Raw genomic sequence first — 15,307 nt, forward strand, 5'->3', positions numbered from 1 at the left:
TGACTCAGCCCACATTCCGTGCTCCAGGAGAGGAACAGCCCCGAGCCACTCTTCCATGGAGTTCAGGGATGAATAATTCTATTGCTGTTTAATAGAAGGAAACTTACCCTCCTTAAATGTGCTGCCTTGGGCTGTTTGCCTTAATTAACGGTAATGTCCTAGAAAATTGACTTTTGGCCAGAGCTTGTACAGCTGATACCTGGGAACAAGTGTAGAGGAGCTGTGGGACTCCTCACCGTAACCTGCTGTGGAGCCCGAAGAATTGCACAGGCTCAGAAAGTGATGGGACAAATTAATGGGAGAGAAGTCACAGAATCATGGAATGGTTTGGGTGGGAAGGGACCTTCTCGTCCCACACCCTGCCATGGGCAGGGACACCTTCCACTATCCCAGATTGCTACAAGCTCCATCCAACCTGGGGATGGCTTCCAGGGATGGGGCAGCCACAGCTTCTCTGGGCAGCCTCTGCCAGGGCCTCCCCACCCTCACAGGGAAGAATTCCTTCCAACATCCCATCTAAACCTACTTTCTTCCAATTTGAAGCCATCCCCCCTTGTCCTGTCACTCCAGGCCTTTGTCCCAGGTCCCTCTCCAGCTCTCTTACAGCCTCCTTTAGTTACTGAAAAGCCACAACAATGTCTCCCGGGAGTCTTCTCATCCTGGAAACTCAATTCTCCTTTCCATGGAGGTGAGCAGGAGCAGCCGCTGTCGGGTCACTGGGCTGTGTCTGTGCTGCTGCTGTGACATCCGACTGTGTCGGTGCCAGCGCGGTGTCCCTGCGGCTGCTGCACTGTGCCATGATTTGGGACACTCCCAAGGACAGGGCACAAGCCACCCTGGGCTCTGGCAGCACCCAGACCTGGGCCGGGGACCGGCAGGTGCTGGGCTGAGGCCTCCAGGATATTAAACACTGAGCCTGTGGACCTTGTCCTCCGTGCCACACTCCCTCCTCCCCTGCCTCCCTCCCCACCTTCCTTCCCAGTCCTTACAGCCATGGAATTATTTGGGCTGGGAAAGCCCTGTGAGACCATGGAATCCAACTGCTCCCCCAGCACAACCAAGGCCACTTCTAACCCAGGTCCCCACGTGTCAAATCCACACATTTATTGAACACTTCTAGGGATGGGAACTCCACCACTGCCCAGGGCAGCTGTGCCAGGGCTGCACAGCCCTTTCCAGGAGGAATTTTCCCAATATCCCTCCTGAACCTCCCCTGGCACAGCTTGAGGCCATTTCCTCTTGTCCTGTCCCCTGTGCCCTGGGAGCAGAGCCTGACCCCCACCTGGTTCCACCCTCCTGTCAGGGAGTTGTGGACAATGAGAAGGTCTCCCCTGAGCTTCCTTTTCTCCAGGCTGAGCTCCCTGAGCTCCCTCAGCCTCTCCTGGGGCTCCAGACCCTTTCCCAGCTCCATTCCCATCTCTGGACGCACAGGCAGCACCAGGGCTGGGGAGACGAGAGACTGGAGCATCTCTGAGGGATGGGCTGAGGGAGCTGGGCCTGGTCAGCCCTGAGAAGAGACAACTGAGAGGGGACCTGTGCAATGAAGGGAAGTGTCAAACCAGGCTCTGCTTCATGGTGCCAACCACAGGACAGGAGGCAATGGGCATGAACTGATGCCCAGCGAGTTCCACCTGAGCATGAGGAAGAACTTTTTTCCTGTGCAGTGACCGAGCACTGGAACAAAGACCAGAGCGGGTGTGGAGTCTCCCTCACCAGAGACATTCCAGAGCCATCTGGACACACTCCTGTGCCATGTGGTCTGTGATGACCCTTCCTGAGGACCCCCACTATGGGTCCTTCCAGCCTGACCCATCCTGGTATTCTGTGAGTCTGGGATTTCGTAACCCCACCGTACCCAATCCAACCCACAGCCCCACTGTGTCCGGGGCACATTTAAGGATCAGCTGCTGAGAAAACTGGAAGTGGAAAACACAAGAACCAAAGGCCCTGCTGAGGCACAGGCAGGGACTCACCTCTCCCCCTCCATCCCTCCCTCGCTGCAGCCCAAAGCCGACCTGCTGGGGAAGCCCTGGGTTCCTTTTGGTGGGGGTGCAATTGGAATACCCCGTGTTCCAGCTCTCCACAGCACAGCAATCCTCCTGGATTCTTGGGTATTGGGAAGATTCCTCCCTGGGAGAGTGGGGAGGCCCTGGCAGAGGTTGCCCAGAGAAGCTGCAGCTGCCCCATTGCTGGAAGTGTCCAGTTGGATGGAGGCCAGGTTGGATGGAGCTTGGAGCAACCTGGTCTAGCAGAAGGTGTCCCTGCCCATGGCACTGGATGATCTTTAAATTCCCTTCCCAAACCATCCTGTGATTCCATGACTCCTGAGCTCCTGGCAGAGGCACATCTGCCTTTGCTCTGTGGGCACATTTGGGAGTGCTTGGCCAAGCACCACGAGCTGCCACAATTGGCACAGGTCTGCAGGTCCCCAGAGGCCACTGCCCACATCTGGTCTGGCCACAGTGGCCATGTGTGTGGTGGCACTGTCCTCCTGAAGGTGTTGGTGGCCAGGTGCCCCGTGAGCTGAGCCAGTGGTAGAAGGCTCAGCTGGGGGAGCGCAGGCTCAGCCACCCCAGGCAGAGCAGCCACTTTTATCCAGTGACGATCTCTGGGGCAAGGTTTCCCCTGTCTGCTCTCAGCAGGACGTTCTACCAGCACCAGTCACCTGTGTCTTGGGGTGACTTTATGATGTTGTATCCCATATCGCTGCCCTATGCCCAGAAATTAATTCTGTGTCTTTCTATGCCTTTAAATTGAGCCTGAGAGGGGAGAGAGAAAAGTGTACTTTTTCAAAGCAGTTTGCAGTTTGTTTTCATGTTCCAAGGACACAGAGATAAAACCTGTCTGCTTCTGCAGCAGCGGGAGCGGGAGGAAGCAGCTTTCCAGCCAGTTTTTGGCTTTCTTTTTCTCCAGAGAGAGACGGAGAGTTGAACTTTTGTTTTCCTGGGACTTCGTTTTTTCCTTTTTTTTTCTCTGCTGTACGGTTTCAACATCAGGATACATTGAGAGGAATTTCCACCGAGACCTTGGCCCTGGAGGTGGGGCCACCACCCCATCCCAGCTCCAAGGATGGGGAGAGAGAGACTACGGAAGGACTCTGAAATTTTCCCAGGTTTTCTCTCTACAGTGAGAGGTATTTATTTAGCATTAGTATCTTTTTCCTGTGTGTTCGTTAAATAAACACTTTTATCTCTTTCACTTTCCTTTGAGGAAAATTCTTTTTTTCCCTGAACCTGGTGGGGGGAGGGATGGTTGTAACCTGCCTTCTCTCAGAGGATATATTTCCAAATTTGCCCAAACTGGCACAACCTGTCACCTGCGTCCTGGGAGAGGGGGATGGCACAGACAGCTGACCCTCAGAGAAGGGCAGTGGAGCTGCATCTTTGGCCAGCTGGGCAGAAGGGCAGAGCCCACCAGCTCCAGTTAGATCTGCACATCCTCCAGTGCCCAAGATGAGCTCCAGAGATGCCCCCACAGCCTCAGCTGTGGGGGGCTCGGGGACTTGGGGTCCCCATAGAGCAGGCACTGAATGAGCAGAGCTCTGTCCATACCTGTGCCCTGTCCCAATGTGCCTCAGGGGAAAACAGGAGTGTGGCTGGGGGCAACCTGGGCCAGATCTAAAGCATGTTCCTTCCCCTCGCTGTGCTCCAGAGCTGCTGAGGGAAACTTGGCTGCCAGGAAGCCAAAAAATAAGCAAGTTCCCTGGGAAGGGTGAGGGAAGCATTTGCAGCCATGGTGCACCCCTGGCACCACCCCAGTGACCCGACACCATCCCTGCAGCTCTGGCACCACCCCAGCATGCCCAGATTATCTCCCTCCCGGATCCTGCCACAGGCCAGGTGCCCTGAACACCAGGAAAAGCCTGGCCGATCCCTTTTTCCCAGGAATCATGAGTCGGGGAAGAGGATACTTGATAGTCCGTTTCCCACAGAGATCAGAGTTGTGCAATCTCTCCCAGCCAGAATAAAGAGCATTTTTGTCTGTGTCCGTGTCTGCCTGTGCCCGTCCCCTGGGCGCGGGGCTGCTTTGAAAGGGAACATTTTTGTTATTCTTTCCTCCAGAGGCGCCGGCGCTGAGAACAGGCGGGGCAGGGGTGGGGGCCAGCGGCACCTGCAGGGGACGGCAACACCGCCGAGGGTCCAGCCCCGCCGAGGGTCTAGCCCCGCCGAGGGGACGTTCCCCCTCGGGCCCAGCTCTGCCCGCTCACGCAGCTCGGCGGGTCCCGAGTCACTCCGCAGCTGCCCGGAGCTCGCTCCCGGCGCACGGCCGGCTCCACGCCCTGGGAATGCCGGCGCACGAGCTCCCCGCCGTGGGTCGGGCCAGGCAGAGGGGCACCGGGTGCTGCCGGATTTCTCTGGTTACCGGTGTCCCCTGTGTGACAGACAGAACTCTTTCAGACAAACTGGTTGAGCCCTGCACTCCTCGTGGTTCCCTGGGATTGATGCCTTAAACCGGCTGATTTCTGGCCAGGCAAGGCAAAACGCCGGTCAGAAGCAGATCCTCTGATAAGGATTCCTTCTGATAAGACACCGCTGACTCGGCTACGGCAGCACGAGGAGCAGGGCCAAACAGCATCATGGCATTAGAAGGGGCCAGCAACCATCAGAGACCCCCAAAGACCCCCGAAGCACCCCCCGACTCATTTCGGAGGCTTCCTCCAGAGGACAGCACGATTCACAGTGTTGCATCCAGTAGTGTAAAATTGCCCTCCAGGGAAAACACCTGGACACCCCCACCTAAAGCTGAATGTAAATTAACCCACTGGATTCCTGTTTTGTGGGCCCCCACCCCTGATGGATGGAGGCTGTGACCATCAGTCCGACCACGGCCACCGAAATTGCAATGGTCAAGTCTCCTCACTGGGTGATGGGTGGTGGGTGATACCTTTCCTCTCCATTATCTACTGTCCTTCCTTCCTTCCTTCCTTCCTTCCTTCCTTCCTTCCTTCCTTCCTTCCTTCCTTCCTTCCTTCCTTCCTTCCTTCCTTCCTTCCTTCCTTCTTCTCCTTATATACATTCCTAAGTGATATACTTCTAAATTTTTATAGATGGTAACCAAAACAGCCACATCCTTCCTTTCCACTGAAAGGAATTAAAGCAATCACATTGTTTTAAAATAACCCTGGTCATGTATACACGGGTCATTCAGTGTCGTTTCACTCTGATACACCCCAAGGGGTGGATTAATAAGAACCCTGCCGTGCTCTGCCTGTGCACAGATGTTTCCTAGGGCTGTCCAAGTGCAGGGGCTGCCATCCCCACATCCAGCATAGGCTCTGTGCATCACCCTCCACAGGAAAACGCCCTCAGCAGCCACAGGTCCAGAGGTTCAGGGACCAATGCTCCCGGGACCAGCTGGAAGGGAGCCGGGAGCAGCATCAGCACCTGAGCTCTGGCACCGGAGGTTTCCCAAATCAATCACTGAAGGAAAACCCTCCCCGAACACCCCAGTGCTGAAACATCCTTGGGAAAGGCATCTCCCAGCCCTCTGATGTGGTTCGTGGCTGCTTCAGCCAAGACTCCCACACCTTCCGGCAGGTGAGGCTGCGGGGCTGTGGATGCCCGAGCCCAGGTGTGTCCCGGGAAGCTGCAGGACCAGCTGGTGAGTCAGCGAGCGCAGGGGCATCCCCGGGGTCTGTGCCCCTCTCTGTGCCCCAGGGAGCTGCGGAGGCAGCGCACAAATGTTTCAGGGGCTCCCCCAGACCTGCACTCACCTGGTGTTGCTTTTCAGCATAAAAACATCAGCCCTTTCTAACACCTGACAGCTTCGAGGCCACACGGGCACAGCGGCGAGGCAGCACCGGCAATCCAGTGCCACTGATTCATGGAATCACACCCGAGCCCAACTGTTCCCCCAGCACTGCCAAGGCCACCACTGTCCCATGTCCTGAAGTGCCACATTCACACAACTGTTAAATCCCCCCAGGGGTGGGGACTCTACCACTGCCCTGGGCAGCCATGCCAGGGCTGGACAGCCCTTTACTGGAAAGGTATTTTCCCAATATCCCAAAAGAACAATAATAATAAAAATTTTTAAAAAGTATGTGTTATATATATTAATAATTCCCAATAACTTGAGGTCATTTCCTTCCATCCTGTCCCTTGTTCCCTGGGAACAGAGCCCAGCCCCCACCTGGCTGAACCCTCCTGTCAGGGAGTTGTTGAGAGCGAGAAGGTCCCTCCTGGTGTGACATGAACTGTCCCCAGATGTGATGCTGTCCCCTCCCTGCCTCCTGCTGCGCACAGGACGTGCGGTCACTCAGGGACCTATGGTGCCACCTTGCACAGAGGCACAGGGCCCTGGCAGGTGCCAGAGCACGTGCCAGGGGGGTATCAGGCAGCTCAGCTCTGGCTGCTCACGGGGCAGCTCTGGGAAGCTCCAGGATGTCCCTACGGATGGTCCAGCTCCCACGGAAGGGGAGAGCTGGGGCCTCTGCAAGTCCACTAACTCCCCAGGCCTGAAGCAAAGTGGTAAGCCAGCGTTCTCCCCAGTCAACCCAGCACAGTCTATTTGTGTTCTCACAAGTGTCCTGCTCCTGGCACTTCAAGGAAAGTGACATGTGGAATCACTGTGTTCGAAACCCAAACAGCAGCTGCTGCCCCAGTCACATCCTCTGACCACGTTCACAGCACAGGAGGCCCAGCGCCAGCCCCAGTGACACATCAGCTGCTTCCAGAGGGAGAAGATAAAACAGGCAAAGCTATGCGTTGCTTGAAGGGACAGCGGCTCCCAGCATCCCTGCAGGTCTCCGCCGGCGCAGCTGAAACCCACAGTGCAGCGCTGCGGGGATCCACATCATCCACCCACCAACGGGTCTGCACAGTCTGGCTGGCACCCCTGGACAGTCTCCTCTGCAGGAAGTCTCCAGAACTTGGCACAGACTGGGAGCAGCCTAAGGAACAGCTTCCCCGTGGGGTGGACAGCTTATAGCCCATCCTCCCCATGCAGCTCTTTCCAAAAGCTCGGGATTAATCCCTCAGTCCTCAGGGAGAGCCTGGTTGGCTCTCCACCAGAGAGGGGATGACCTGGGAGGGGCACAAGGAGAGGCACCAGCATTTCCACATGACCCAGCTCTGTCAAAGGCACCTGTGAGGTGCCTGTGAGGGAGGTGGGGCTGCTCAGAGCCCGGAGGAGGTGACGCTCAGACCGACTCGCTGTGGATGATGTTTGTCATCGGTGACACCGGCTGCCCTGGGCAGCCAAGGGACAGCAGGTCCGGTTGGCTGGTGGCTGCTCTGTGGGCACATCCCACATATGCAAGTGGTCAGAGGAGTCATGCCCTGGATTCTGGAGAGTGTCCCAGAGTGCTCTCCACAGCTGTAACGGGACCAGGGCTCCGGTGCCGTGGGACACATCCACTGCAAGGACATAAAGCACAGCCTGTCTGTCAGCGGCAAAGAAACCTCCGAGGGAAGCTGCCAAATGCTGGCACTTCAGGGGCATCTAAACGAGCTGTGCCAGCTCCAGAGAGTGTTCCAGGGCCACTGGCACACTTTGGAGGAGTGTCCTGCATGGCCATGGCTGTGCCCAAGGAACAGTGGGGAGGACCAACATGGGGTAACTTGGTGCTGCCACACTAAATGGGCCAGGTCTGTGCATGGAGCCTGGGCTGAACTGAGCGGAGCTGAGCGAACAGAGAGGTGGGATCCTACTGCCTGAGAAGGCCAGGTGACCCTGCACCCCTCGCACTCTCTCCTGCCAAGGACGCAGCCCAGGAGGAAGCGTTGCTGCAGCCCGGCTGGAATGGCTGAACCTACGGTGAAACAACAAAATCACCGTGGAATCACAGATGGGTTTGGGTTGAAGTATCCCGAAAGCTCATCCAGTCCCAACCCCCTGCCATGGGCAGGGACACCTTCCACTACCCAAGGTTGCTCCAAGGCCCATCCAACCTGGCCTGGAACACTTCCAGGGATGGGGCAGCTTCTCTGGGCAACCTGTGCCAGGGCCTCACCACCCTCACAGGGAAGAACTTCTTCCTCTAAATAAATCCCTCCTTTTTCAATTAAAAACTGCCCCCCCCCCCCCCCCCCCTTGTCCTGTCACTCTCTGCCCGTGGTAAGAGAAATGCAATTAACGAAGTTCCAGTTATGCCGCAATTACCAAGTGCAGCATCAGGCAGGCTGAGAGCAGATGTCAGGCAGGGAAGGGCTTTGGAGCAGGGAGCAAAGACACCAGGACTGGGTCCTGTACCCACCTCTCCCCCGAGGACAGGGGACCTCCTGCCCAGGTGTGTTCCCTGGAGCCAAACCCCCGCGGTGAGTCAGAGGGAAAAGCTCTCTGTGTGCTGATCAGCCAGTCTGGCGAGCGCCTACGCGAGCAGGAATGTGCTCCTGGAGCAGGACATCCAGGAAAGGCAGGGCCGGGGCCGGCAGCCCCTCCTGCACGCGGGGCACCGAGCCACGGCCACGCGGGGCAGTCACACACCCGGCTGTGGGCAGCTGTCCGTGCTGCCTCACCCACGCCTTGCACACGCACTGTCACACGCGTCCCCACTCACAGGGAGTCACCCACGCCTTGCACATGCACTGTCACACGTGTCCCCACTCACGGGGAGTCACCCACGCCTTGCACACGCACTGTCACGCGTGTCCCCACTCAGAGGGAGTCACCCACGCCTTGCACACGCACTGTCACACGTGTCCCCACTCACGGGGAGTCACCTGCACACAGAGTCACACCAGAGCCCACACAGTCACACACACACCGAGGCACACACACCTGTGCAGGTTGACAGGAGCACAGACACTGTCACGAGTGTTCCCATGCACATCCGTGGCCAGCACTGTCCCTTCTCTGTCAGCCCAGGCATGGCTACAGGGACAGGCTTGGTCTCTGTCCCGGCTGGGGTGCAGGGACAGCTGCAGGATGCTGGCTGCAGCTCCCAACCAGCCAAGGGACTCAGCCAGGGCAAAGGCTGATCCAACAAGCCCAGATCCGTGGAGACCCCCGTGGCAGCTGGGACCATGGGCAGGGCTGTCCACAAGCAGCTGTGCTGTCAGAAAAAAGCGGTGACTGAGTCCAGAAGCCTCCTGGAAAGAGACGTGTCCCACGTTTTGCAGCGGGACTGCTCCCCGTGCCCCAGCCCCTGCCACCTCAGGGGTCCTGGGCTGTGGCTCCGTGGTCAGTGCAGGTCCGTATCCCAGGTATGCTCCGGTGTGTCAGCACAGGGCAGGGCCTCCCTGCCGTCCCCAGGGGCGGGGGAGGGAAGGATTTAAATTGGGCACTTGCCTCCTCTGCTCACCTGGCTGGCAGTCGGCGGGAGGAGGAGGAGGAGGAGGACCGGAGCCTGCCGGCGATCCAGCCGCTCTGGATACACGTCCAGGAGGTAGGACAGAGCCCACCTGAGGGTCACCGAGGCCACCACAGGGGGCCTGCACGGGAAGAGGGGACCTCACCTCTATCCCAAACTCCAGCACGGAGAGGTGGCTGCTGAAACTCTGGGGATGGGTGAGCAGGAGATCTCCAGGCAGAACTTGGTCCTTTCTGGGAAGGGACAAAGTGACCGAGTGGCACCAGGGCTGGCCGGAGCTGCTGCTCTGCGTGATGTGTTTTGTGTCGCCAATGCTTCAGCTGAACTGGGATGCGGGAGGGAAACAGCCGGAGGCCGTGGCTGGAGCAGTGGGGCTCGGCCCGGAGCCCGGCGAGGAGGCTGCGAGCGAGTGCTGGGCTGGGCTGGGGGCACTGGTGTGATTCCCCTCCCCAGGGCGCGGGCAGGGCTGGGGACCCCCGCGCTGTGGGGCCACCCTGGCTCGCTCCGGCTGGAAAACCGCTTCCACTGGAGCCTCCTGGGCTGGGCTGCTGCGACAGCTTGCAGAGCCAGCCAGCCCCTGCCCCGGGAGCTGCGTGTGCAGCCCAGCCCCGGCATCAGGAGGCTGATTAGAGACCAGCTAATGACAGGCTGCAGTTGGGAAATGACTTTGCCGTGCAGGGTGTTCACACGACATCCGTGTCCTACAAAGGTGTCGCTGGCTCCAGGGTGTGACACCGCACTCCGGGACCCAGTGCCACCCCAGCAGGCAGCACAACCTGCCCATCGCCTCCCAGCTGCATCCTCGGAGTCGGGCAGGGAGGGAGAGAAGCGGCTGCCAGAGGCTGGAGGCACAAGGTGGGGCAGAGCCACGGGCAGGGTACCCGGAGAGCAAGGGCTGGGCTGGGACTGCTGGGATAAATCTCTCCCCAATCGTGATGCATCTGCCCCAGCATCAATCCAATATTTAAATGGATCAAAAGCAATGACTCAGAGACTTTCCAATCAGTTAGGTAAACATCAGAGACTTAATCTCTGACCTTGATAATGAGTTAAACGTGTTATTAATGTCACTCACCACAGTTTACGGGAGATGGGTGTTCCCAAAGAAATCCTTTGGGTTTCGATTCTGCTGTTTTTACAAGACTGTGGCCTCATCACTGCACAGTGTTGGAGATGCTGAAAGTTTGTTTACAGGGCTTCCCAAGGGGACCAAGTGACAACATGTGAGACATCCCGTGAGTGGGTGGCATCCCTGCCCATGGCAGGGGGTGGAACGAGATGAGTTTTAAGTTCTCTTCCCACCCCAGCTATCCTGGGATCCCATGATGCGTCTGTGACTGCTGCATTAAATCATACAGAGCCCAGTTTTGCAGGCAGGAGGGTGATAGGATGGGGTTTGGGGTCTCTGCCCACCTGGTGGCCTTAGAACAAACAGAGACCCGGAGAACCCAGAGACCCACCCCAGCTGCAGCAGCGGCACAGCCAGAGGGAAAGTTTCTCTCAGCTCAGACCAGCTGCTGCCCGTGGATCTGAACAGCCACTCATCCATTCCTAAGACTGTTCCTGTGTCCTGTGGACTGCCAGGGTGGTGTGGGATCCCACAGCACCCAGGAAGATCCCCACGGAGAGCCGTGTGCTGGGCTGTGCCTGTCACCCTGTGTCCTACCATGCTCACAGCCAGCCCGTGACCAGCACAGGGCCAGCCAGGGCGACGGTCTCGGAGGGCAGAAAATTACTGTCAGCACCAGCCAGCACCTCTCTGAGGCTGTGGCATTGTGTCAGGAAGCCACTGCTGTCTCTTGGCATGACCTGAGCTTGGGAAGAGACCACCAGCCAAATCTGCCTGCCCCAGGGCAGCTCCAGGGAGCAGGGAGGGAGCAGTGGGGTAGGCAGTGCTCCTGCCTCGTGCTAGCACCCAGTGGCATCAGCCCAAAAGTAAGTGGTGGTTGTGTCACCCAGGAAAGAAGAGAGAAGTGGTTGAGGCCAGAGGTTTGAGGCAGCGTCGGGCTCTGAGAGAGCAGGTGGGTCCTCGGGGGGCTGGAGGGAGGCCAAGGTGTCCATGCTGCTGAGATTATGCTTCTTTGCATGGCACGTGTCTGTCACGAACCTGTGGTGTGTCCCCAGAGCTCTCTGCCCACCCCAGATGCACTCTGGCCCTAGGATTGCTCTGAGGGAGCAGCAAAGCCCCAGATGCCACTCCTCGCTTCTCCCTGGGCTCCTGCGGCCACCTCCAGGGAGAGGTTTCCTCCACACCCACTGTGAAAACCGCACACGGACTTGTGTCTTACCACAGGCTCTGTTTGTTTCTCCCTCCTCAGACACATTCGGTGCCCCACAGGAGCAGGATTCTTCCCCAGAGATGATGCAGAAGATGAGTGGATGCTCCCAGAACAACAAGTCGAGCAGCACAGGGAGTAACCCGGTTGCAGGTGAACACAAAGAGATGGGTGGGGGTGGGAGTAACTTCATCGCTGGAGTCTTCATCCAGGCCAAGCACAAGAAGCTGAGTATCTACGAAGCCATGATGAAGGGGCTGCTGACCCCGGGCACGGCGCTGGTGCTGCTGGAGGCACAGGCAGCGTCTGGACTGCTCACAGACCCCGTGAGGAACGAGCAGCTCTCGGTGAAAGAGGCGCTGGCTCAGGGACTCATCGGTCGGGACTTCTACGAGAAGCTGCTCTCAGCGGAGGGAGCCGTGACAGGGTACACAGAGCCCTACACTGGACACAGGATCTCCCTGTTCCAGGCCATGAAGAAGGAGCTGATCGTCAGGGAACACGCCATCCGCCTGCTCCAGGCCCAGATCGCCACCGGCGGCATCATCGACCCCGTGCACAGCCACCGCCTGCCCGTGGAGGTGGCCTACAAGCGTGGCTACTTTGACCAGGAGATGAGCCAGTTCCTCTCTGACCCCGAGAATCAAACAAGAACTTGCTTCGACCCCAACACCCACGAGAACCTGACGTACCTGCAGCTGCTGCAGCGCTGCGTGCCTGACCCGGACACGGGGCTGCTCATGCTGCAGCTGATGGACAAGGGTTCCGTGCTCTACCAGCTGACTGAGGATGCCCGCAAAGCCCTGCAGGCCGCCCGCACCACCCTGGCGGTGGGGCTCTTCCAGGGCCAGAGCGTCAGCGTCTGGGAGCTCCTCTTCTCCCGCTACGTCCCTGACCACCAGAGAGAGGAGCTGCTGAGGAAATACAAGGCGGGGACAATGACCATCCTGCAGATGATGACCGTCCTCACTGCCACCATCACGGGGGCAGAAAGGGAAAACGGGGCTCTGGGCTCATGCACAGCCAAACCCAATAACAAGGTGAGGGCGTCACCCTCGGCTCAGGACACGCAGTCCCAGGAGCAACAGTTGAGAAAGTCCTTGAAGTCTGCAACCGTCCGTGTCACTGCTGGGGAGTTCCGGGGGCAAAACATTTCTGTGCTGGACCTGCTCTTTTCCAAATACGTCCCTCAGGGGAAGCGGCAGGAGCTGCTGGAGCTGTATAGGGCAGGGATACTGACCACGGAGCAGGTGGCCACTGTGGTCACCACCATCGTGAACCGAACAGAAGCCACGAACGCCAAGCTCGTGGCAAATGCCAGGAGCCCACACAGGGCAGCGGCAGTGGCAGGGGAGGATGAAGACGATTGTTCAGCACACCTGGATGACTCCTTGAAGTCCACCACCATCAGTGTGCCGGCTGGGGAGCTGCAGGGAAAGCAGGTCTCACTGTGGGACCTGCTCTTCTCCCACCACATCCCCGAGGAGAAGAGGCAGGAGCTGCTGGAGCTGTACCATGAAAGGTTATTAACTCTGGAGCAGATGACAACTGTTGTCACCACTCTCATTAAGAAAAAAGAATCTACAGGCAGGAAATTCCAAATTACAGTCAAGAGTTCCAACCAGGACACTCTGACAGCAGCAGGAGAGGAGGGGGATGATCCCCCCAAAGAGGAACCGTGGGAAACAGCCTTAAAAACCACAGTGGTCGACATTGAGGTTGGGGAGTTTCGGGGCCACAAGGTCTCCCTGTGGGACCTGCTCCACTCCCACTACATCCCCGAGGAGAACAGGAAGGAGCTCCTGGAGCTGTACGAGGCAGGTGAGTTAACCCTGGAGCAGGTGAAGACCGTTGCCAGCACCATTGTGACCCGGGCAGCAGCAGAAGCAGCAGCAGAGAGGGCAGAGCCAGCAGCACCTGTGAATGAGCCCGGGGCAGAGCCAGCAGCCACAGAGGTTGAACCCACCCCCCTGCATGGGGACAGGGCTTGGGAAGAGACCCTGAAGGCCACCACAGCTGAGGTGTCAGTGGGAGAGTTCCAGGGCACGCAGATCTCCCTCTGGGACCTGCTCTTCTCCCACCACATCCCCGAGGAGAAGAGGCAGGAGCTGCTGGAGCTGTACCATGCAGGGACATTGGCATTGGAGCAGTTAAAATTTGTTGTCACCACTCTCATTGAGAAAAAAGAATCTACAGGCAGGAAATTCCAAATTACAGTCAAGAGTTCCAACCAGGACACTCTGACAGCAGCAGGAGAGGAGGGGGATGATCCCCCCAAAGAGGAACCATGGGAAACAGCCTTAAAAACCACAGTGGTTGACATTGAGGTTGGGGAGTTTCGGGGCCACAAGGTCTCCCTGTGGGACCTGCTCCACTCCCACTACATCCCCGAGGAGAATAGGAAGGAGCTCCTGGAGCTGTACGAGGCAGGTGAGTTAACCCTGGAGCAGGTGAAGACCGTTGCCAGCACCATTGTGACCCGGGCAGCAGCAGAAGCAGCAGCAGAGAGGGCAGAGCCAGCAGCACCTGTGAATGAGCCCGGGGCAGAGCCAGCAGCCACAGAGGTTGAACCCACCCCCCTGCATGGGGACAGGGCTTGGGAAGAGACCCTGAAGGCCACCACAGCCGAGGTGTCAGTGGGAGAGTTCCAGGGCACGCAGATCTCCCTCTGGGACCTGCTCTTCTCCCACCACATCCCAGAGGAGAAGAGGCAGGAGCTGCTGGAGCTGTACCGTGGGGGGACACTCCCCATCCAGGAGCTGCTCAGCATCACCAGCAGCCTCGCCATTGACGGCCACGAGAAGCACTTTGGGGCCCTTCCTGCACACACCGTGGATCTTCTGCGTTCTGAGGGCTCCTACATCACCTTTGGCCCATCCCAGGAGCACAGGGTGTCGGTGTGGGAGCTCCTGTCCTCCAAGCAGGTCTCCGAGTACAGGCGGGAGGCGCATCTTGACACCTACCCCTCAGGAGGGCTGACAGTGAACAGAATCACCATCACCACCACCATCACCACCGGCCCCCAGCGCGAGAAGAGCCACCCCTGGCACCACTAACACCGACGCCGGCAGAGGAGGGTCCTGAGCACCTGTGGGACTTGGCTCTCCACGCCCCTCCGTGTGTCACAGCAGCGACAAACCCGTGTGTGGAGTGGGGTGGGAGCTTGGTTAAACTCCTGCTGTCTCAACTCTGGTTGTGCTGAGATTTCTTTTGCCCAGCAGAGCTTTCCCAGAGGGGCTCTGGGGATGTCCAGGAGCTTTGGGACTGCACTGTGCATGCAGAGGCACTCACTGAGGACAGGGACACGTGGAGCCACCACCCAAGTCAGGTGGGCTGGAGAGTGCCCTGGGTGGGAGCAGGCAGAGACCCCAGGGCAGGGGCTGTGGGCAGCAACACCCGGCCCCAGGAGAGCCACAGAGGGACAGACACCTCCTGTTCAGGACAGCTGGGACCCCGGCCCTGCTGCACAGCAGGGCCAGCATCTGGGGCTGTGGGACATGGAGACCTGACCTGTCCCTCAGTTCTGCTGCAGAATGGGGCCACAGGGGTCCCTGGACTGCAGGGTGGGGCTGCGAGGGTCTCTGGGCTGCTGGAACTTGTGGCACATGAGCACTGAAGGAGAGGGACACTGGTGCCAGAGCTATGACACCTGTGACAGCGAGAGGTGGCTGGGGGCACCCACAGGTGCGGTGGTGCCTCCACGGAGCACAAGGACACTGCACGCAGGGCATGGGGCGCTGCTCCACAGAGGGAACGAGGATGCTGGAAATTCCTAGGA

At 58.5% G+C, this 15,307-nt stretch overlaps 1 protein-coding gene across 1 annotated transcript in view; it reads left to right on the forward strand.

Moving 5' to 3' along the window:
* The window catches only part of EPPK1 (epiplakin 1), a 33,276-nt gene extending 18,560 nt beyond the window's left edge, over nucleotides 1-14,716 (forward strand). The window contains exons 3-4 of the mRNA XM_048329229.1: nucleotides 9,196-9,328; nucleotides 11,572-14,716. Coding sequence (XP_048185186.1) covers nucleotides 9,196-9,328; nucleotides 11,572-14,585 — 3,147 coding nt within the window. The 3' untranslated portion in view covers nucleotides 14,586-14,716. The remainder of the gene's footprint in view (nucleotides 1-9,195; nucleotides 9,329-11,571) is intronic.
* Nucleotides 14,717-15,307: the final 591 nt, after the last annotated feature.

The sequence above is a fragment of the Corvus hawaiiensis genome, chromosome 26, assembly GCF_020740725.1.
Source record: "Corvus hawaiiensis isolate bCorHaw1 chromosome 26, bCorHaw1.pri.cur, whole genome shotgun sequence".
NCBI classification, from domain to species: domain Eukaryota; kingdom Metazoa; phylum Chordata; class Aves; order Passeriformes; family Corvidae; genus Corvus; species Corvus hawaiiensis.